Raw genomic sequence first — 20,416 nt, forward strand, 5'->3', positions numbered from 1 at the left:
CAGGGCGAAGTAGTATGCTCTTGGATAAAAATCGATGCTTCGTTGCCAGATGGTCTCGAAAGCGGTCAGTCAGAAACGAGGAGGGGAGGGAGGAGGGGAGAGAGATTGCGTTAAGTGAACGAACGGCGACGCGTCCATCTGTTCCAAGTTTTCAACTCCGGAAAAGCAGCAAAGATACTTCGCTACTTCACTTCCTCTCTCAGACTCTCAAAATCTATATCTGAGAATTTTCTCGAGGCGTTTTCCTCTCCGGCCGCTCGCCCGCTCGGCCTTGGCCCTCTCGAGTTCGACCTTTACTTTCCTCCTCCTCTTTCCTTTCTCCCTCCCATCCACCATGTCCTCTTTTCTCGCTCTCCCCGTTGCGCTCGTCCTCTTACAAACACCCCTATCAGTAAACGCTTGGTACAGCAGTTGCTCTTCCGATATCTACGTGAGTCTCAGATCGAGTTTCAAGGTCGCAAACGTGGTGTGAGCTCACTCCCATGCTGACCTCCCTTCCTTCCTTCCTTCCCTTCTCTCCATCCTGTTGCTTCCTTCTTAGGGCAACGAGTCTTGCTCTAACTCGTCGGCTATCAAGTATGGAGTTGCTATCGGTATCGGTAAGCCTCTCGATCTCGCTGTTGCCCTCCTCCTTCCGTTCTCGTTCGATGCTGATGCCGACTCTCTCTCTTCCCTCCCTAACTCCTTCTTTCAGCTGTTCTCTTCATCTTTCTCATCTTCTTCTGGATGAGAGCTCGTCGGAACAGGATGCATGCATCGAACCTCGCCTACGCTCAGAATCAGCAGACTCAGATGGGGAGACGACCTCAGCAGCAGCAGTACGGAAGCTCTCAGCCAATCTATGGGCAAGGACCGAACGGAGGGTACCCCAGCCAGTCGTACGGACAGAATGCGACGGGGATGTACAACGCTAGTGAGTTCAGCGTCCTCTCTTTTGGTTGTGGAGGAAGGAGTCGGAGAACGAGATGGAGGGAAGGAGGAGGGAAACTCACGACTGTCACCCGACGTGAGCTGTCGAGCTTCATCTTTCCTAACTCTCGCCGTCTTCCCTTGTTTTTTTTTTTTCGTCTTCAGACACGGATACCTACAACGGAGTCCAAGCTCCTCCACCAGTCTACTCTGGCAACAACAACCCTTTTACTCCGTTCGTTCTCTCTCGCTCTCTCTCCTCCCCTCCCCTGTCTTCCCTTTGCCCATCTCCTCCGCCCGCCTCCCTTTCATCTCAAACCCACTCTGGCTATTTCTGCATCCTCTCACAGTCCCGCTGGTCCTCCTCCAAACTTCACAACGACAACGCACGACTCAACCCTAACTGCCGAAGAACGAGAGCTCCAGCAGCACGAGGACAATCTCCGTCGAGAGAACGGTCAGGAGCCTGCTTACTACGCTCCTCCGCCTGGAGGACCTCCTGTAGCTGGTGCTGGGAAGTAGGAACTGGATCGGCTGGACAGGTCTGCGATTCTAGACCAGATAGGAGGGAGATCTGGAGGAGAAGAAGGAGAGGTTACGATTCACGACCGGGCGCGACGTTTGCTCTTGCTACGACTCACTTCCTACATACCTTATATTGGATTAATGCTCTATCATCTTGGACTACGTTTCCCAGGCTCGAGCCGCTGAGTAGCTGGAAGTTGTCGAGGGGACGAGGGCGAGACGCGAGCTTCGTCCAGTTGAGTCTCTTCGGCCCTGTTTCGCTTGCAAGAGTTCAAGCAGACGAGACGGGACTTCTTCTATGCCAAAGCGGCGCATTATTCCTTTTTCCTGGTCCAGTTTGAGTGTCGCTCTGAAAAATCTGTCCCCGAGAGCGATCTCTCCTTGGGCTGAACGAAATCGAAGTTTCGAGCTCACCTTCAACGACCATCTTCGGTCTCTCTCCCAACTCCCCAACCCTCCCAGCTTCCTACATCGGAGCCGTGACTTCCTTCATCACTCTCACACCTCCCAATCCCAACACCTTCCCTTCGCCAAACCTCGTCGCAGGAGAGGAGGACTGGCCGTCGTTCGGAGGAGGTTGGGGCGGTCCTTTCAAGGTTCTCAACCTGACTCTCGGAGGAGCGAACGTCTCTACTTCTAGGATCGAGACTGAGGATGTAGCTGAGTTGGGTCTGAAGGAGAGGTGCGACTTTTGGGCTCGAGTGAGAGTAGCTGGAGGGTGGTGAAGCAACGAGAGAGGGGAGTCCAGTTCGTTTTTCAGTCTCGTTTTGATTCGTCCTTTCATCTGCGTTTCGTAGCTTTCCACTTCTCAGCATTTTGCTCGCCGTTGATCTACATACTGCCTCAGTGTCCAATGAAGACGCTCTGAAAGGCAAAAGGAAGGAAGAGTCGAGCTCAAGACGGGGTTGTCTTGGAGACTCCTTCTCCCCCCCTCCGTCCCCAGCTTTGCCCTCCCTTCCTTCTCGCTCTCAACTCCCATCCACTAGTACTAAAGCACCCGCTCTTCTTCGCCACTCCTCCTCTCCACAATGCCTCCTTCCTCCCTCCCTCGGCTGGCTTCTCGTCTTTTAGTCGCTCGAACTGGATCGGTCGTTCACAAGGGCACCTCCATCGCAGCTGTCCGGAACGAGAGAAGGTTGCTCTCCTCTTCTTCTTCTCGTCCCAGTGATCATCTCTTCGTGGTCAGTTCGACTCCTCTCCCATATACTAGCACCATGATGCTGATATTGGTTTGTTCCGATCTTCCAGCATCGAGATACAGACTACAACAACGCATCCGTTCGTCCTTCCCTCCGTTCTCTCCCTCCCTCTCCCCTCCCTCCCTCCTCCTCAACTCACTCGCCTTCTGACTCCTTATCGAAAACATCAGATCCCCTTCTCTTTCAACGAAGCCAACACCAAGCTCGCCGAAGAAATCATCTCTCGCTACCCTTCCCAGTACAAGAAGGCGGCAGTCATTCCTCTCCTCGATCTCGGCCAGAGACAGAACGACAACTGGACGAGTTTGAGCGTCATGAACGAGGTCGCAAGGATTCTGGAGCTCGCTCCGATGAGGGTTTACGAGGTTGCGACCTTCTACACGATGGTGAGTGCCTCGGGGAATGGTGAAGGGAAGGAGCGACGAGGAGAGTGTTGAGCTCGAGCTGACCTATGCCTCTTCGTCCATCTCTTTGATCCAGTTCAATCGGTTCGTTTACTCTGTTGACTAGGTCATCTCCTCAAATCATCACTCGGATTGTCTAACTAACCTGTAATCCATTTTCTCCCCAGGTCACCGGTGGGAAAGGTGAGCTTCCATTCCTCCTCCTCCCACCCTGCCTCAACCCTCTTCTCCTCTTTCCTCGGATCCATCGACTGAACTTCTTCCTCCCTCTCTTTCTCCAGAACTTCGTTCAACTCTGTACCACCTCTCCATGCATGCTGGGAGGTTGTGGCTCAACTCCCATCCTCGAAACCATCCAGAAGCACCTCAACATCCTCCCCGGCCAAACGACTCCCGACGGAAAGTTCACTCTCGTCGAGGTAGAGTGCTTGGGTGCGTGCTCGAACGCTCCGATGATGGCTATCGGAGATGATTTTTACGTGAGTCGTTTCTCGCCTGGTTCTTCCTATCTCATCTCGTCTCGACAACTGACGACGTCGCTCTCCTCTTCGTCTCGTTGTCGGTTCGTTTCCACAGGAGGATCTCACTCCCGAGACGACGATCAAGGTGCTGGATGCGTTTGCAAAGGGAGAGACTCCCAAGGCTGGTCCTCAGACGGGAAGGTTCCAAAGTGAGAACGCCGCTGGGTTGACGACGTTGCAGGGAAAGGTTCGTTCTTCATCTCTCCTCGTCTTCTTTTGATCGAGAACGCAATATGTGCTGACCTCCTTCGCTTCCTTCGACCTCTCCATCCTTATCCTCATCAGCCTTACGGTCCAGGAGAGCACTGCCAACCCGAGTTCGCCTGAGGGATGGCTTCGACGCGACGTTCTGCGTCTCACCTCTTTTTTCGTTTTCTACTCTTTCTTCTTTCTCTCACGTTTATGAATCTCGTTCACGACCTTTCGGAATCTACACAGTATCAGTTCATTAAGCACTCAAAAACAGTTGAAGGAGGATAGGAGGTATCGAGCTCGAAGACAGTCGTGAGGGAATCGGTCGCAAAAATACAGAGAGTAGAGGATACGAGGGTTGGGAGAGGGAGAGAGAGAGAGAGAGAGAGAGAAAGAACTAGTGTGTTGGAATGAAAGACGAGATCAAAGTCGAGCAACGAAAAGGCAAAAGCAAAGACGAAGGAAGAAGGGAAAGCAAATGGAGAGTTGGAGAAAAGAGAGAGGGCGACCTCGACGGGTCGTCCCGTCCCCGAAGAAACAGCTATGACGAGACCTTCCCCTCCACGATCGTCTCCTCGACCCCTCCGTATCCGTGGCTCTCGAAGGACCTCTCTCCTTCGCAGAACTTGTCCCAGGAAGACTCTCGCTCCTGACTTCGATCCGTCAGGTCGATGGAACCTTGACGTCGTCGCAGACTCGTGGAGCGGAGAGTGCTGGCTCCTCGTGGAAGAACGGGGACGACGGGTGCTGATTGGGAGCGAGGGATGGAGATCCTCAGCGTATCCCCGTCGAAGCTGATAGAAAACCGAGGGAAGGACGCGTCAGAAGAGGTGCGTCGGAAAGAAAGAAGAGAGCGCTAGGTGACTCACCGAGCTCGCGCTTTGTTCAACTCCGCGTCCTGAGCGAATTCGATACTCCTGTTGAATTGGAACTCTCCTACAGAAGAAAAGTGAAAAAGCTTCGTCAGCTGATGCGTGAGTTTTGCGGTGGACGAGGTCTGACAGGGGACGAACCTTCGCTCGTGAAACGATCCGCGTAGATCTTGAGCACTCCGTCGTTCTTGTTTGCGATGGTCTGGGAGATGGGTGGACAGTCAGTAGGAGGGACGAGGCGTGGAAAGACGGGTGAAGGGCCACGTACGATGTTTTCAAGAAGCACGGAAGGCAAGAAACACGAGAGCTCGTAAAACTCCCCAGCGATCTCGACCTTCAACGGATCCTCCTTCATTTCGGCGTCTTCTGAGAGCATCGTCTCCTCCTCCGCCGAAGGAGAAGAGCATTCGAGAGCTGGCCATCGTGCTGGGAGAATTGAGACAGCGATGGAGGGAGATCCAAGGGGCGCAAGGTCGGTGGAGCGGGAGGAAGACGAGGAGGAGAGACGCGACCGAAAGGACGTGTCGGAGGAGATGGACGAAGAGCGTCCCGCTTTCGAGGATGTGGAGAGGAGGTTGTTGGCGAGATTGTTGATTAAAGAAGAGGTCGAGGGAGGTACGAAGGCGTAAGCATGAGGGAGCGGAGACGAGCTTCGTTTCAGGTTCGGAGTCGTGGAGGAGGGAGGAGGAGGAGGAGGGCAGGAGGAAGCCTTGAAGGTACGCTCAGTCGAGGAGGATGACCGAGGCGACAAAGGAGGGCTGGTAGCCGAGGAATGAGAGTGAAGAGGAGGAGAGGGAGGAGAGGAGGGAGGTGTTGTGTGGATCAGGGGTGACGATGATTCGGAGTCGAAAGGGACGAGCAGGCTGGAAGCGCACAAAAAACAGCAGCAAAGAAAGGTCAGAAGAAGAAGACGACACGAAGGGCAGATTTTACGGCGAGCACGCACTCAGGAATGACGTTTCTCTCCTCTCCCTCCCCACGCTCAGTTGAGGACCGAAAACTCTCAACGGACTTGGACGCGACGGGTGAGGGTTGAAGGGGGATTGCGGGATGGGTCAAAGGATAGGAAGAAGGATCGCTCTGATGCATAGAAGGATGGAGGTGTGAAGCGAGGACGTCGACGTTTGAGGGAGAAAGGGCGAAAAGAGGCGGAGCTGGACGGAACGAAAACAGGGGAATCAAACAGAGACGCAGCGTGGACGGGAAAACCCTCCTCTCTCTGGTTGAGGGAGTCGTCGTTCTGCAGCACGATATGAGTTCTCCATCCTCAGCCATTTTTGGATGGGGCGAGAGAGCAGCGATCAGAAAGAACAGTGCGAGAGCAAGACGCGTTTTTCAATCAGGCCTGCTTTCAATCGAAGTCGCTCTTGACGCCTCTCCATTCCCTCCCTCGCTGTTTCTTTCGTACCTCCTATCTTCGATCCTCCATGACGACGCAGCTCGTTGTCCAGCCCTCATCTTTCAACCGCCACCTACTCAACCTCCAACCCTCATCCTCAACCTCACCTTTCCCCTCGACCTTTCGACTTCCAAACTTCAGACCTCAAACCTCGTCGTCGTCGCCAATGTTCATCAAGTCATCTTGGAGTCGCAATTTCCAGGATAAGACGGAAGAGGTGAGTTGCTTCCACCTCTCTTTCTCCTCACTCTTCGAAGATGAAACGAGAGTCCCCGTCATCTTAGAGAGCTAACGACGTCGTCCTCGTTTTCCCTCTCTCGTACGAAAAGGAGAAACAAGCTGAGGTACTTCACCTTTCTTCCTCTCTTCTGTTCCTCAGCTAATCTCAGCCTTCTTTTCCTCTTTGTGCTTTGTCGTTTCTCTCAGATCGAAGCTGAATGCAGGGTGAGCTTTCCTCCGTCTCCACCTCCCCTTCGTTTCGTCCAACGAAACTGACCTGCTCTTCTCCCTCTCGCTTCTCTCTTCCAAGGCTGAATGGGAACGAAAGATAGCTGAAGGGAAGCAGATCTGCTAAAGGAATGACTCATAATCATGCTTCGGAAGTTCTGTCACTGTGAGTTCCACAGCCCGCGGGTCGAATCGGTTGGGAGGGTTCTTGGGAGTTTGAGGGTTGAGAGCGACGCTGAATTAGGCCTCGTTTCGAAACTTCGTTCAGATCGAAGAGTTCTCGGTTCTCTATCTGTATATGGTCTGCTGGTTCCGGAGTCGGCCGAAGGGAAACACGGGTGAGCTCATCTTTCTTCGATGAGAAACACGCGTCGCTCTTTCCCTCCCTCTTTCTCTCCTCTCTGGGCTAACCCACTCCGTTCGCCCGCCCTTCCTTCTCTGTCACAGGTTTTCGCCAACTCAAATATGCCATCACTCTATCTCCTTCTCGCCAATCTCGTTTCTCTACTGTCTGCGGGTCTTTAGTCTTTCCTCAGGCAGGTTCTCCTCTCCTTTTTTCGTTTGCGTCGACGCGTTTTTTTTTTTCGTACTCGTTCACCTCCTCGCCACAATTGAGCAGCCAGTTCTTGCTCGATCTCTACTCTTATCCTATCCTACCCTTCTTTTAGTAGCCCGTCGACTCTCTTTCCCCCTCCTTTCCCCTCCCTCCCCTTTACTGTATCCAGCTCGTACATCAAACTGCTCCTCCTCCCTTCGATTTTCTATCTGTGTTTTCTCTTACCATCCTGCTCGATGCTCCGTTACTCATGACCCTTTGAACTTTGCGGCTGCGAGAGCCTGACGTCGCCGAGGACGCGACGCGACAAGAACTGTCTCCTTCTGAGTGCGAGAGAAAAGACAGAGACGTCGGTAGTATCATATGCTACTTCGTGCTGACTCCTCGAGTAGAGGTCGTAGGATTTCTCCTCCTCCTCTTGATCCTCTCTCCCAAACTCCCACCCACTCCCTCCCCTCCCTCCGCTTCCTGAGCCAACCCGATCTCCTTCACCTCCTCCTTCACCCTGACCTCGTTCCCACCCTTCACCTTCCTCGAACTACTACTGCTGATCTGCTTCGAACTCGCAAACGCCAACCTCCCTCCTCCTTCGACCTTGACGGAGGGTTTGGTTTCTGGGGGAGGAGACGAGGGGAGCATGCTCTCCGGTAGGGCGACGAGACCTTCAGGTAGATAAGAAGTGGGTTGAGGAAGTTGGGAAGATCGGATGAGAGGTTGCTTGAGTGGTTTCGTAGAGTTTGGGGCGAGGGAGGAAAGAAGGAAGGGGAGGTCGGAGGCGAAGAGGACCTGAATCCGGCGAGATAGGAGCAAAGGGCGACCAAAAAGGCAAACGAGAAGGCGAGAGTTAGTGAACCGTTACTGAAGGATGTAAAGCCAGTGGAAGAACGGTGAAAGCGAACGAGAGGACGCGTCGAAACGAGACGAGGGAAACTCACAGCCTGCGTCCAACCGCCCCACACTCCCCACCGCTCACTCAACGCAGTCTGAACTTCCTCGTACAGCTTGGGAGTCATAGGGATCTTCTCGCCCGACGATGCTTTCCGCTTTCCTCCAGGAAGAGCAGCCGAGGAAGGTCGGAAGTTGTAGAGTCTTTGTGCGATTTGGTGGACGTGGACGTCGATGGGGATGATGTCGTTCTGGATGTCGTATTAGCGAAGAAGAAGACGAGGAGTGAGTGACTGGTAAACAAGGGGCAAAGAGTGGGAAAACGAAAGGAGGGAACGCGTCGCGTCGAAACGAATCGAAACTCACCTTGTCCAGGCTCATCAACAGCACACAATCCGCAACCTTCCTTCCGACTCCCAAGAACCTCAACAGTTCTTCTCTCGCCTTCGCCGTTTCCGACTCTCTCAGCTCTCGCAACCACTCCTCCGGTTCGACGTGTTCCTCAACCAACATCGCCGCTGTTCGTTGTATGAAACCGGCTCGGTATCCAAAGCCGAGGTCACGGAGGATGGGGACAACAGAGGGGGATGCGAAGGCTGAAGGAGGTGGGAAGGGGTGGTAGGTTGTTGGTTCTGGACTTGGGCTTGAGGAGGAGGAGGAGGAAGCGGGGGGCGAAGGGTAGGAAAGGAGAGGAGGAGAGAAGTGTCGAGCTGCTGATTGAACCATAGAGGTGATACGAGAGATGTTGTTGTTCGAGGAGCAGATGAATCTGTTCAAAATGTCGCCACGAGAAGAGAAGGAGTCGCAGTTAGTTTCTCGTAACGCTGAACAGATAAACTAAACAAGGGAAGGAAAGAACGAGCTAACAGGAGCGCACTACTCACGAGAAGAGGCACTCCCAAGGGTCCTGCCTCAAGACAGCCACTCCTTCCAGCACTCCCCCGTCTCCTTCCTCCTTCCTAAACACTGCGTCCTTCTCTCCCCACGTCCTATACAACTCCTCCAAGTCTACATCAAGCCGAAGGTAGTCTCGAACAAATCTCTCCGTCTCCTTCACTTTCTCCTCTGTCGCTTCGCCCTGCGTCGGAGGAGGGAAGACGGCTGAGTAGTGCAGATGAGTTGGTGACTGCCTCAGAAGGATGAGTCGATCTGAGAGGCAGAGCGAGTACTCTGTGGGTGCTGAGGGAGGAGAGGAAGGGGAGGCGAGCGGCGTGGCCGTCCAACGAAACGATTGGCCTGCGAGAGAGCGAGACCGAGTTAGTCTTTCGGTCTTCGATACAAGGTGAGAAGAAAGTGATAAGAAGACTGACCTGATTTGAGAACGTGAGCTAGCGAGAGCTGGGAGGGACGAAGAGGAATGGAATACCAAACGACGGACATGGGCGGATCGAGGGAAGGGCGAGGAGGGAGGGCTGAGGTTCAAGATGGATTGAGCTTGAGTTGAAGGAAGGAGGTAGGGTCGGACTATTATGGTGATGGATAAGAGGAGATAAAAAGAGAAGGAGAAGAGCTTGAAGGGTCGAAGCTGGTCGTTTGGAGAGAGAGAGAAGGAAGGAAGGGATCGAACGGCGAGCTCGCCAAACTGCGCCAGCTCAAAGTTCATCGATTCTCTCTCGTTTTCGATAGTATCAAAGCAGAAAACCTAGGAGCCGATGATTATCTCGAGCTTTACATCGCTAGACTTCGCTCGATAAAGAATCAAAAAGGGTGCGAGCGGCGAGCAAGGAGAGATCCGGTGAGCTCGACACTTCGCTCTCCCTCCTTGATATCTCCCTCCCTCCTTCCCTTTTGCTGTCGCAACGCTAGGAGAGCCAGTCCAGACCTGCTGACACCTCAGTCTCAAGCGACGGGAGAGCCTTGAAAACGCGCTGCACGGAGCGATCAGGCAGAACTGAGAGAAGAAGTCCCATGAGACGATCGATCGAAAACGAAGGGTATTAAAACACGGCTGGGTACAGAAGACGAGAGAGAAAATGAAAGACGAGAAGCCTAGTCTAAGGAGCAACCTGGGAAACCGAGCCTCGACGAGATTGGCTCGGAGTCGAAAGGGGAGACGGTCCTTTCGACGACGACCGATTCGACGTCGCCCGACCTCGACCTCGGAGAGCCTCAAGCGGATCTGCTCGAGGAGAGGGAGATCGTTGTCTTGAGGCCGAAGTCGATGATCTAGAGCGAGGCGGAATGGAAGAGGTAGGGGTTTCCGAGATGGGCGTGCTGGGAGGAGCTGGGGAAGGGGAACTGGTGGTTCCGAAAGGCGAAGGGGAGATGGAGCGACCGACGTTTCCACCAAGGAGGGTCTCTCGACGAGCCGAAACCGTTCCAGTGTCGATGGAGATGATGGATGCTCGCCTCCTTCCAGGTTCGGGTACGACGAGAGAAGATCGTCGCGATCCAACTTCGGGTTGGAGGTGGGATTCGATGTCGGCGTAATGATCTCGTTCATTGCCCTTAAGACGAAGGAACAGGGAATCGGCGGTCAGGATTGGAAGAGGGAAGTAATAAAATGTGCTAGAACTCACAAGACCCAACGCAAGAGCGACTCGGCATTCTGGACAGAAGCTGAGGGAGGGAAGAAAGAGAGGAGGGGAAAGTCAGACGAGAGTAGAAAGGTCGATCGATCAAAGAAGCAGGGATGTCGAACTCACCGACCCTCGAAGCGAGGAACGTTTTGACAGCAGGAGCCGCAGAAGCAGCCACCACAGCCGCCACAGAAGCGTCTGAAAGGAGCAAAGGAGGAAAGAGGTCAGCTCGAAGCGACGTGCCGATGCGAGAAAATTTACCGCTCACCTCTGTTCGAGAAGTCCAAAGGTGGTGTGATTTCCGTTCTGGCAAGCTGGAGTCGAATCAGGAACGTTCTCGGCTGCAAGGCGGATGTGGGAAAGGAGGAGTCAGATTGGAAGACGACGCGTCGAGCGAGAGAGCAAACAAAAACTGACCTCCTCCGTCGGGCAGTGCGAAGAGGAAGACTCGTCCGAGAGCGTCTCCGGCGAGAAGAGATTCTCTGAAGAAGAGACAACACAGTTGGCATCAGTGAGACGAACGTCGTCCGACGAGAAAGAGATCTCGGCTCACCCCCAGAATCGAAGAGCGGTCACGTCGGCGGTATCTCCCCCTCGGAAGTGGATCGTACGCAGAGGTGCGAGCTGCCAGATAGCTTTCTCTCCAACGGGAGTCTGCGAGTAAAGGGAGTGAATGTCAGCGACAGGAAGATGCCGAGGTCGAGAAGAACGAAGACTCACTCCGTCGGCAGTCAAACTCCAGAGAACAATCTTTCCCTTCGAGTGACCGGTGGCGACGATTTGAATGGCAGACCTGGGAGACGGCCAGATGAAGAAGGTCAGTGATCGTCCAAAAGCAATCAGCAAGAAGGGTTGGCTCACCATTCTCGAGTGTCGAAGAAAGCGACGGAGAGGATCGGATCCGAAGGGTGAGCGGTGAGGGTCGAGCAGATGAAGGCCCCGTTGATGGTGTAGAGTTCGATGGTAGAGGAATGGCAGAGAGCGATGTGGCCCTGCAAGAAAAAAAAAAGACGGTTAGCGATCCGAGGAGGAAAAAGGGAGAAAAAGGGGACGAGCTCACGTTGTTCTCGTTGACGGCGAGGAGGTGGACCGGCGTGTCTGGGTTCGAGTAGATCGTCCGAATGTACTTGATACGGTTGAGATCCCATATGAGGACGTTTCCGTTCCTTGAACCAGAGACGAGAAGACTCCAGGCCTTCGAGACGGCGAGGGAAGAAATCAAGTCGCCGTGGCCGACGAGACTCTCGGTGAGCTCCAGACTTGGTTTCTCGCCAGAGAGGACCTTCCAGAACGAGATGACACCATCGACCGAGCCTGTGACAAGAGTCTTGTCGTCGACGAAGGTAGCCTGCTCGACTGAGCACCACTCGGTGATGGAGATGACCTGAGCGAAGGAAGAACAAGAGGAGGTCAGCAACTTCGCCTCGACGCGTCTCTTCGAGGAAGGGAACGAACCCTGTGATCTTCCGAGTAGATACGAAGTCCCCCTCCGGCGAATCCCCACTCGACTATCAAGCTTCTTCCAGGGATCGGAAGTCGCTGATCAGGCCAAGGTCGAAGACGAAGACCTCGAGGAAGCAGAACGCGGACGGCGAATTTGAGAACTGAGGAGAAGAAAGGAAGAAGCAGAGGTCAGCCTAAGAAGAACCAGCGGCGACGAGATTAGAATCCCCGAGGTTTGCTCACCATTGACGGGGGCTGAAGGAGGAAGATAAGAGCGAAAGGTCAGCTCAGTCGCGAATGGAAGTCGGGCCTCGAAACTTACCTCGACTCTGGATCAGAACTCCGAAGTTCTCAGCAATACCGTATCGGACTCCTACCGGAAGACCCGGCTTCCCGAACATCGCTCGGCGAGGATGAGGAGAATCAAATATTTTGCGAGGCGTCTGGCCGAAGTTGTGGATGATCCCTTAAGGATTGCAGAAAGACGGAGGTCAGCTTCGAAGATGAGGAGCAGGGACGTAGACAGAGGCGCTCACCGACTGTCGCAGCTCTCTCGTTTGGATCGCTGATCTTGTCGAGATCGATCGCTCCGGCGTAGGAGAAGGGATGGAACGCGTTGAGGTGCTTCTGATCTCGTTGAAGGTGACCGAAGATGAGATCGATCCAGGCTGGAAGATGAGCTGAAACGAAGCTCGATTCGAGGGCCTTTGGGAGAGAAGGAAGTTGCACGTCAGAGTCAGTATCAAAAGCGGCTAGGGAGAGGCAGGCACGAAGGAACCCACAGCTCGATGCTTCGTGACGAAAAGGAGAGGATCGTCTCGAGCCCACTTTGGAAGCTCAACATCGTCGACCAGGCCTCCTCCTTGCTTGAATCCAAAGTCGTGGTGGTTCTCGTTAATGAGGAACTCTCCGTTTCCGCAGAAGAAGCTTCCGATGAGCTCCCGAACGTCCCCTCGGTTCTCCTTCGACGCGGACTCCCAAGCTTGAGGAATCGACGAGAAGAGTCTGTCGGCGAGATCGAAGTTTCCGCCTTGAAGGACCTGTGAGGAGAAGAGAGGTGACGACGACGTGGGCTTCAGCGTTGATAGGAGGCGAAGCACAGAAGAGGGAGGGAAAGACGAACCTTGAACATCTCGGTGAACGGAGACTGTCGGATGAGGAAGCCTGCGACGATCATGCTCGAGGAGAAATGGGTACCGTAGTGGCTGGATTCGGGAAGGAAGAAGAGAGTGAGTTTAGTGATCTGCAGGGAAGACGAAAGAAAGGGAGGGCAAACGAACAAAGGCTGTTCTCCGGCGAGTGCGATGTTCGTGTAGCGGTCTGCTGCTGATTCACGACGAGAAGGAGTGAGAGCTCCCATCGGCATGGTAAGATCTGGAGAAAAGGAGAGGCGAGAGGAAGGCAGCAGAAAAGTCAGATCGATTCAACCAAGAAGAAAGTAAGGCTTCAACTGACTTCGGAAGCTCTCCTTCTTCGTTAGATCCAGGTCGTCCGAAGTGTAGTCTTGCAACACCCAAGGAAAGACGGGGTACTGGGTGACGTCTGTCGGACAAGGATATGAGCGTGTCAGCGTGAGTGGCTTCGGGATGAGAAGAGAGGTCGCGACGAACCGTTGGGAGTCTGAGGAAGCCAACGAAGAGAAGTTCAGCTCATGAAGGTCAAGAAAGACAGATTTTAACAAGAACTTACTCGATTTGCGATCTGATTGAGAACCGTGAGATAGGCGAAGCTGATCGAAAGGGCAGAGGTCAGCGGCTCGAAACTAGGAGTCCGACGCGTCTGCGAAGACTCACTTCGACATCGAACGGTTGACCCATCTCTGGGTAGCATCCTCGAGCTCTGGAAGCTTCCCACTGAGGGCTGTAGCGAGAGACTTTCCGACTCGAGACATGAGGAAGCCACCAGCGGATTTCGTAGCGAGAGAAGGATCCGTCTTCGCCTGGAGTCGAGCGTGAACGAGATCTCGCTTCTTCCGAGTAGGAAAGACCAGGAGGAAGTTGACCGAGTCCCGGAAGTAGAGTTCGAGTCTGATTTTGAGAGGGGAAAGGGAAGGTCAGGATGAGAATGAAGGGCACAAAAGAGGAAGGGAAGAGACGCACCCGACTTCTCGGAACAGGAACGTTCGTTTCGAAGACTCGATCACGTCCTCGTACTTCCATTGATGGTTCGTCTTCTCCTCAGTATCGACGTTAGCGATAGTTCCAGGCACAGAGAAGACGTCCTGCTCGAGGTCGAAGGCTTCCACGATCTCGCCAGCGTCTGTTCGACCCAGTCCATCCCTTTCGAAGGTGGAGAACGATCAGCGTCCACCGCTCGTCTGAAATTTCAATCGAAGAGGCCGATGCTTACAAGAGGTAGAGGTTAACTTTTCCGAGGACGAAGAGACCTGGCAGCGCATCGACTCCGACGATTCGAACGGAGTTTTGAGTCTGCGAAGAGAACGACGAACGAAGGTCAGCGCCTGAGCGAATTGACAGAGCGGGGAAGGCAGCTTTACCTCCTCGACAAGATCACCGGTTTCCAAGCATTGCTTGAACCTCTGCTTCAAAGAGAGAGCTTCGAGGTCCTCGACTTCTTCGACGTCTCGGAAGGATTCTGTGGAAAGGAAGACGCGGCGCGACGAGACGAGACGAGATCAGTTCCTGCTCACATCGACACCGAAACAAAAGCTGGACTCACTCTCATCTCCAGTAGCATCATCAGCGCCCAGAACGAACGGGTCCTCCCAGGGTTTCGTTGGACCAGCTGGATCGATCGCGCTCACCGGCTCCTCGACCTCCTCGTCGACGGCTCGTTCCTTCCTTGGACCTCGTTTGGGATGGAAGCTCGAAGATCCATCTTGAGCATCTCGAACGGCTCGTTCCAGTCGAATTCGTTGGCGCATGGGTCCTTCGCTTCCGTCTAATCTCCAGTCAGGTTCAGGATCACGACTCGGCCAGAGTCCTCGTTCGTTGTCCAGTCGAGATCGAAGGTGAGGCCACTCCTTGGTATCGATTCTTCGGTGGTCGTTCTTGATCTCTCGAGCAGCTCGACTGAAACGGTTAGCTTCCTAGAATCAAGGAGAAACGAAGGGGAAGGGGAAGAGTCAGCGACGAAAGGAAAGCAAGAAAGGGACGTTGGGGGTCGAGGACGCACGACTGAGAGAATGATAGACCTCCAGGCTTTTTTCGACAGAAGAACGTACGAAGAAATCAGTGAGAGTTACGAGTGAGGGAACGGGATTGAGGATGAGCGATAAAAGAGAAGTACGAACCGTGGTTCCGATCTTTCGAAGCCTGGAACTTGAAGTCCTCCGTCGTTCCTCGAGTGAGTGTCATCCTACGATCGATCCCCTGTTTCGAGCTGATGGATTCGGCTAGAGACTCGAGCGAATCCGAGGTGCTCCTGCGTTGAAGAGAGATCCGTCGTTGGAGCATCGAGACGGGACCTGGTGAGGTTCCGAGGAGATTGGATCGATCCGGCTCGAGGAAGTTGCTCGGGAGGAGTTTGTGAATCTACGACGTCAAAGAACGTCCAGTCAGCCGATATAAAGGAGGCATATATGCACGATAGAAAAGATCAACGAACCTCAGCTTGAAGAGGACCGGGAACCCTCGATCTCAGCAGCATTCCCAAGAGCTGGAAGATGGCCGCTCGGAGGATTTGAACTGGTTCTCGATACTCCCCGGGAACCTCGAAGGCACTCTTGGAGAGGAAAAGGGACGTGTTCTGAACGAGCTGCTCCGAGATGACCTTGCGAGATCGAACGAGCTTTCCGAACGACTGGGACGAGACGAGGAGTCGTTTGATCGCCTTGATGTTCTTGGTCGTGTCCTCCCAGAGAGTCGTCGAAGCAGGATCTGAAGGAAAGCGGTGGCATCAGCATCTTCCTACGTGACAGATCGAGGATAGGGAACTCACGATTCGTTGAGACGACCGACGAAACGACTGATTCGTTGCTCTCGACAACGGAGGAACTCGTCGAGACTCGTATCGGTTGAACGAGATCTCCTGCGATCTCCAACCCTCCTTCGATAGCGGCCAAGATTGCTGGGAAGATCATGGAGCAGACGATGACCTTCTGGGAGGAGTCGTCCGTAGGAAGATAGACGGGACGTCCAAGGAGAATGGCGAAGGCGCGGTCGTGAATCGAGGAGTTCCAAACAGGTGGGAGGATTCGGGTGAGGAGCGTGAAACCCCCTTCGGCGTCGACTGAGAGTGAAAAACAGATGAAGCAGAGTCAGTTCAAGTTGACTAGGATAGTACGACATCTGAACTCACACTTCCGACCGAAAGATTCTCCTTGCGGCGACGCGACGAGACAAGAGATGATCTCGAGCGATGCTGCGATGACGGGAGATGTTGGGTTGTTGGCGAGGAACAGGAGAAGAACTCGATGGAGTGGGAGGTTGGCGTGGATCTTGGCGAGATGGGAGGGTGTGCGAAGAAGACGAGCGGTGGCTTCGAGGACCAAGAGGGCGTGGGAGGTGGACCGCGCTGAAGGGGCCGAGGACGACGAAGCTGGGAGAAGGAAAGACGATACATCAGCAGAAGTTTCAGCGAAGAGATGAAGCGAAGAGAAAGGCTCACCAGGGCAGAGTGATGAGACGAGGTAGGCGATGAGCGGCTTGATCGTGTCGTCCGTAGAAAAATGATGGTCGGCGATCACGAAAAGCGTTTCTGTGAGAGGAAGCAACCGAGTAAGAAACTGCTCCGTAGGACGTAAGAACCAACTGAGAACTGACCTATCAGCACTGGCACGATATCGTCCTCATAGTATCCTGCTCGGAGAGCGAAGAGCAGTTTCCGAACGACGGCCATCTTCTTGAAGAGTCGTTGGCGGAGGTTGAAGCGGCGGCTGGGAGAGGAGAGAGAGAAATCAAAAGTCAGAGTTCAGTCGAAGTGTTCGGATCAAAGTAAGGATGTTGAACTCACAACTTGCTCGTCTTGACGAGGTCTCGGAAATGAGAGAGGTGAATGATCTGGAGATCCTTCGGAGCTTTGGCCCAGAGATCGAAGGCGAGAATGAGGTATCGATAGGCAGTAGCGTTGTAGATCGTCGAGGTCCTGGTAGTAGAAAAAGTTCCATCGCGGTCAGCATCAAAGACTAGTAGGCGACGAGGAGAAATTGAACTCACTCAGGCTTCTCGAGATGAAGTCCGAGGGAGTTGAAGAGGATCCGTTGAGTTTCCACGGTCATGAGACTGGCCATCTTGGAATCCAGTAGCCGAGCCAGAATTTCGTATCCATGACTTCGTTCCATGTCTGAAGATCGAAGGCGAAAGGAGAGAGGTCAGCTCGTCGTGATGAGACGGAAGAGGGAAACGGCGAGCTCACCCTCCGAGTTCCTCCACGACTCCCTCAAAGCATCGATACAGATCGAAACAGCACTCGAGAGTTGAAGTGTAGTCTATCGATTACAAGACGAGGAAAAGTCAACACGGTAAGAGCGAATTGGAGAAGATGAACCTGAACGAACCTTTGCAAGTTCGACGAGACGAAGCATCGGCGCACACCCTCCCATTCCCCAGATCTCCTCGTCCATGCTCTTTCCCGGAGCCACAACAGCATCACCCATCACCAAGCCAAGACCTCGAGCGACAACCTTCGCTGTTTCAAGCTTGGGAATGGCTCCGTTGAGGACGACGGTTTCAACCTCCGGTTGATTCTCCAACCCCATCACTGGCTCGACCGTTCGAAGGTTATCCGCCGAGAAAGCGAAGATGACGGATGACCTGTTGCAGAGACACACTTCGGTCAGCTGCGAGCGTCCAGAGTGGAACTGATGAAGCGAAAGAACGAACTCGTCGATAGCTCCTCCGTCCTTGAGTGCTCGAGCGAGACGAGAATTCCCGGCGTCCGTTGCTCGCCCTGCAGCTTCTTTGGCGATGGTGGAGAGGAAGATGTTGAGAGCGGTGGACGCTTCGTAGGTGAGGAACGATCCGAGAACGACTTGGAAGTTGCCGGCGTAACGAGGGCCCTGCGAAAGAAGAAGAACAAGTCAGATCGAACGAAAGGTCAGACGCGACGAGGAGAGACGACTCACGAGATGATGAATGAGGAAGAGCATGTCGTCCGGGAGAGCTTCAGAGAAGAGGTAGGCAGGACCGAGGTTCCATCGAGAGTGATCCTTCGGCGAGGAGGTCGAGGGTTTCGAGCTTCCGATCTGAGCGGTGAGACGCGTCCCTTGGTTTTGGATCTGAGGGTAAGGGAACTTGATGGCTCCAGAGCGTTTCCCATCGATAAGAAGAGCTTTGAAACCGAAGAGACAAGGTCAGTCTCAGTAGAGCAGATGGTGAAGGAACCGAAACAACTCACCAGCATCACCTCCTCCCAACTTCGACCTCTTCCCAACGACTCCGATGAGAACCCATCGGTTCTGAGGCACAGCTGGTCCTTCGAAAACGGCTTTGGGTGTTCCCGCTGAGGCGAGAGAGACTTGTCCGTTGTATTCGATGGTGATGGTGAGGACTGAGCGACCGTCGGGGTCGAGAAGATCGAGGAGAGGGAGAGGCGAACGAGTGTCAAGACGACTGAGGTAGATCCAAGCCTGCACGCCGCCAGAACAAAGTTAGAGTCAGCGTCAGTCTGAGGACACACAGAGTAAGAAGGCGAAGACTCACCATCGAAGTGAACCCTTTCGAGTCCTTCGTGAAACCTCGAACACCCAAACTCCTGCACTCGATCCAACTTCGTCCCCACATGTTCACCGTTCCAGGCCACCGACTCTTCATCCCATGCCTGACCAGATCCATCACCTCATCATCCAACGAATCGTCCTCCTTCACAGCCAGATGGAACAGAGCTCTCGCCTCAGCATGTGTCGTTCCAGCCTCAATCACCCTCCGAGCCAGCTTCAACAGCACTCCCTTCTGATGCTCGACCTGCTCCCCTCCTCCAAAGATCCCCTTCACGCCCACCGTCGCGTCATCCGAGCTCTTCCCGAACACCCTCGGGACCACGATCGAGACGAAGGACATCTGCGAGAGGAGGATGTTGTTCCGTTGGTTGGCTGAAGCGACTCGTTCGAGGGTCTTGAGGAGAGCGTAACCCAACGCGAGTTCCGCCTCTGGGAGGATTTCTTGAGCTTCGAGGAGGAGGAGGAGAGGTTGAGGGAAGTAGAGGGTGGATAGTGGTTTGGAAAGGGAGTTGAGGAGGTGGTCGATGATGGGTTGATAGATCTCTGGGGACGAGGCTTTCGAGGGAGGGAGGGCTGAGAGCGTTCGACGAATGGAAGGGTAGAGATCTGAGAGGGAGAAGTCCGAGTGGGCGAAGGAGAGGAGGAAGGAGAAGGTGTGATCGCAGGAGGGAGCTTCAAGCATCTCGGAGAGAGCTATGGCAGAGGAGAGAGCTGTGTATCCGATGGTCTCCTGAGAGGGAAGGAAGGGCAAGAGGTCGTGCAGGTGAGCTTGGATGGAGGGAGAGAGAGCTCAGATTTCTGGGAAGTTGGGGGTAGAAACGAACCTCGAAGTGTTTCCGATTGATCGCATGATTCGATATGGACTCGCATAGACACCAGAGAACCATCCTGGAAGGGAAGGAAGAGGAAGGAGGGAGGGAGGGAGGGAAGGAAGGAAGACAAGGGGGTCAGCTCAGCGAAGCGAGATCAACGAGGTCCCGACCAACACGATCTCACCTCAAGCATTCCACTCTCTGAACCTCTTCTACCTCAGCATCTACGAGTACTCCTGAACCTTCCATGTCCTCCTCTTGAGCTGGACGCAGACCCGAGAGGACAGAGATGAGAGCAAGGAAGCCGCCTTCGTCTCGGAAGAGGTCCTTTGTCCTCTGATCCTCGATGAGACTTCTGTGGATGTCCGATAGCATCTTTGATAGAAACCAAACGAGAAGGAGATATAGGTGAGTATTCTCCTTGTGACCGCATACTCGAATCAAGCATCCTCGAAGGATCGGGGAGTTTCCGACGACTCTGCTGGAGAAGCGGTGAGCTCGACTCGAACGACCTCTTCCTCGCTTGTATACCGACTCACCTCCAACTTTCTACCCAGATTCCCTTCTCCCATGCCCTGTAGCTCCCGAACTGCATGCTCTAGAATCTTTGAAGGAGGTTCTACGATGATGGTCGAGGCCGCTGAGTCGTCGAACTGGAAGGGAGGGCCTTCGACGGAGGGTGCTGGGGAACGAATAGCGTCGGCTGCCTGGTTGAGAAGCTTGTTGAAGAAGCTCATTTCTCCCAACGAGGCTAGATAAAGGTGGGCTATAGGAAGAGAAAGATGATGAAGACAGAGGAGGAAGGTGGTGGTGGGAAAGGGGGGAGGGGGAGGGAAGGAAGGAGGGGAGTCGTCGTTGGGCGAGCTCATCGTTTCTAACCTTTCTCAACTTCCAACAGCCACAAAGTCAATATTTCGCGGTCTACTTTTCCAACCTTGCACTCTAGTGAGCGATGGTTCAGAGAAGCTCGCAATCTTTCAAGGCAAAATGACCTTCAGGAGGGAAGAAGCGAAGCAGGAGAGAGAGGAGGGAAGGAGGAGAAGGAGATCTCGAGCTCAACCCTTCCTCCTCCAAGAGTTCGCTCTAAGCCCCATATATTGATCAAGTTTGCTAC

General features: G+C 53.9%; 5 protein-coding genes across 5 annotated transcripts; 2 read left to right on the forward strand and 3 right to left on the reverse strand.

Annotated features, from left to right (window-relative positions):
• Nucleotides 1–277: 277 nt before the first annotated feature.
• On the forward strand, nucleotides 278–1,593 carry BDY24DRAFT_399321 (uncharacterized protein). Its single transcript, XM_076641810.1, has 5 exons — nucleotides 278–430; nucleotides 542–599; nucleotides 695–913; nucleotides 1,075–1,144; nucleotides 1,260–1,593. Exons 1-5 carry the CDS (start codon nucleotides 335–337, stop codon nucleotides 1,429–1,431), a joined length of 615 nt encoding a protein of 204 aa, XP_076493682.1. The 5' UTR covers nucleotides 278–334; the 3' UTR covers nucleotides 1,432–1,593.
• Nucleotides 1,594–2,338: 745 nt separating this feature from the next.
• Nucleotides 2,339–3,978, forward strand: BDY24DRAFT_399324 (complex I 24 kDa subunit family protein). Its single transcript, XM_076641811.1, has 8 exons — nucleotides 2,339–2,615; nucleotides 2,683–2,712; nucleotides 2,804–3,019; nucleotides 3,114–3,121; nucleotides 3,205–3,220; nucleotides 3,319–3,516; nucleotides 3,614–3,745; nucleotides 3,844–3,978. The coding sequence occupies exons 1-8, from the start codon at nucleotides 2,463–2,465 to the stop codon at nucleotides 3,883–3,885; spliced, it is 795 nt and encodes a 264-aa protein (XP_076493683.1). The 5' UTR covers nucleotides 2,339–2,462; the 3' UTR covers nucleotides 3,886–3,978.
• Nucleotides 3,979–4,291: 313 nt separating this feature from the next.
• On the reverse strand, nucleotides 4,292–5,711 carry BDY24DRAFT_417855 (Hsp20/alpha crystallin family protein; the record flags this gene model as incomplete). The annotated part of the gene is made up of 5 exons (XM_076643777.1): nucleotides 4,292–4,544; nucleotides 4,620–4,686; nucleotides 4,764–4,824; nucleotides 4,891–5,485; nucleotides 5,569–5,711. The coding sequence occupies 5 exons, from the start codon at nucleotides 5,709–5,711 to the stop codon at nucleotides 4,292–4,294; spliced, it is 1,119 nt and encodes a 372-aa protein (XP_076493684.1).
• A 1,182-nt stretch (nucleotides 5,712–6,893) lies between these two features.
• On the reverse strand, nucleotides 6,894–9,444 carry OGG1 (8-oxoguanine glycosylase OGG1). The gene is made up of 5 exons (XM_076641812.1): nucleotides 9,220–9,444; nucleotides 8,794–9,145; nucleotides 8,276–8,678; nucleotides 7,960–8,160; nucleotides 6,894–7,810 (listed from the first exon to the last, which is right to left on the reverse strand). The coding sequence occupies exons 1-5, from the start codon at nucleotides 9,287–9,289 to the stop codon at nucleotides 7,391–7,393; spliced, it is 1,446 nt and encodes a 481-aa protein (XP_076493685.1). The 5' UTR covers nucleotides 9,290–9,444; the 3' UTR covers nucleotides 6,894–7,390.
• A 357-nt stretch (nucleotides 9,445–9,801) lies between these two features.
• On the reverse strand, nucleotides 9,802–20,151 carry BPH1 (Bph1p). Its single transcript, XM_076637935.1, has 42 exons — nucleotides 19,842–20,151; nucleotides 19,487–19,677; nucleotides 19,315–19,378; nucleotides 18,474–19,220; nucleotides 18,169–18,400; nucleotides 17,897–18,102; nucleotides 17,655–17,830; nucleotides 17,330–17,585; nucleotides 17,188–17,260; nucleotides 16,989–17,115; nucleotides 16,786–16,917; nucleotides 16,596–16,708; nucleotides 16,441–16,530; nucleotides 16,132–16,371; nucleotides 15,772–16,062; nucleotides 15,439–15,710; nucleotides 15,125–15,365; nucleotides 15,007–15,032; nucleotides 14,551–14,920; nucleotides 14,369–14,466; nucleotides 14,221–14,300; nucleotides 13,971–14,150; nucleotides 13,665–13,898; nucleotides 13,561–13,600; nucleotides 13,482–13,491; nucleotides 13,327–13,413; nucleotides 13,152–13,245; nucleotides 12,995–13,076; nucleotides 12,654–12,911; nucleotides 12,408–12,576; nucleotides 12,194–12,337; nucleotides 12,115–12,126; nucleotides 11,884–12,032; nucleotides 11,489–11,812; nucleotides 11,290–11,420; nucleotides 11,149–11,221; nucleotides 10,982–11,082; nucleotides 10,846–10,910; nucleotides 10,697–10,769; nucleotides 10,555–10,626; nucleotides 10,429–10,468; nucleotides 9,802–10,356 (listed from the first exon to the last, which is right to left on the reverse strand). Exons 1-42 carry the CDS (start codon nucleotides 20,037–20,039, stop codon nucleotides 9,904–9,906), a joined length of 7,014 nt encoding a protein of 2,337 aa, XP_076493686.1. The 5' UTR covers nucleotides 20,040–20,151; the 3' UTR covers nucleotides 9,802–9,903.
• Nucleotides 20,152–20,416: the final 265 nt, after the last annotated feature.

Source organism: Mrakia frigida (assembly GCF_051309035.1).
Source record: "Mrakia frigida strain ATCC 22029 unplaced genomic scaffold BDY24scaffold_32, whole genome shotgun sequence".
Classification (NCBI taxonomy): Eukaryota; Fungi; Basidiomycota; class Tremellomycetes; order Cystofilobasidiales; family Mrakiaceae; genus Mrakia; species Mrakia frigida.

Coding starts and splice junctions, on each gene's coding strand:
- BDY24DRAFT_399324 (XM_076641811.1), top strand. CDS start 2,463: ATGCCTCCTTCCTCCCTCCCTCGGCTGGCTTCTCGTCTTTTAGTCGCT. Junction 2,713..2,803: donor CAGACTACAACAACGCATCC/GTTCGTCCTTCC, acceptor CGAAAACATCAG/ATCCCCTTCTCTTTCAACGA. Junction 3,746..3,843: donor TGACGACGTTGCAGGGAAAG/GTTCGTTCTTCA, acceptor TATCCTCATCAG/CCTTACGGTCCAGGAGAGCA.
- BPH1 (XM_076637935.1), bottom strand. CDS start 20,039: ATGAGCTTCTTCAACAAGCTTCTCAACCAGGCAGCCGACGCTATTCGT. Junction 17,116..17,187: donor GTCGTGGAGGAACTCGGAGG/GTGAGCTCGCCG, acceptor TTCGATCTTCAG/ACATGGAACGAAGTCATGGA. Junction 14,921..15,006: donor GGTCTATCATTCTCTCAGTC/GTGCGTCCTCGA, acceptor CCTTGATTCTAG/GAAGCTAACCGTTTCAGTCG.
- OGG1 (XM_076641812.1), bottom strand. CDS start 9,289: ATGTCCGTCGTTTGGTATTCCATTCCTCTTCGTCCCTCCCAGCTCTCG. Junction 8,161..8,275: donor TGTTGATGAGCCTGGACAAG/GTGAGTTTCGAT, acceptor TACGACATCCAG/AACGACATCATCCCCATCGA. Junction 7,811..7,959: donor GGGGCGGTTGGACGCAGGCT/GTGAGTTTCCCT, acceptor CGCCGGATTCAG/GTCCTCTTCGCCTCCGACCT.
- BDY24DRAFT_399321 (XM_076641810.1), top strand. CDS start 335: ATGTCCTCTTTTCTCGCTCTCCCCGTTGCGCTCGTCCTCTTACAAACA. Junction 600..694: donor TGGAGTTGCTATCGGTATCG/GTAAGCCTCTCG, acceptor TCCTTCTTTCAG/CTGTTCTCTTCATCTTTCTC. Junction 1,145..1,259: donor AACAACAACCCTTTTACTCC/GTTCGTTCTCTC, acceptor ATCCTCTCACAG/TCCCGCTGGTCCTCCTCCAA.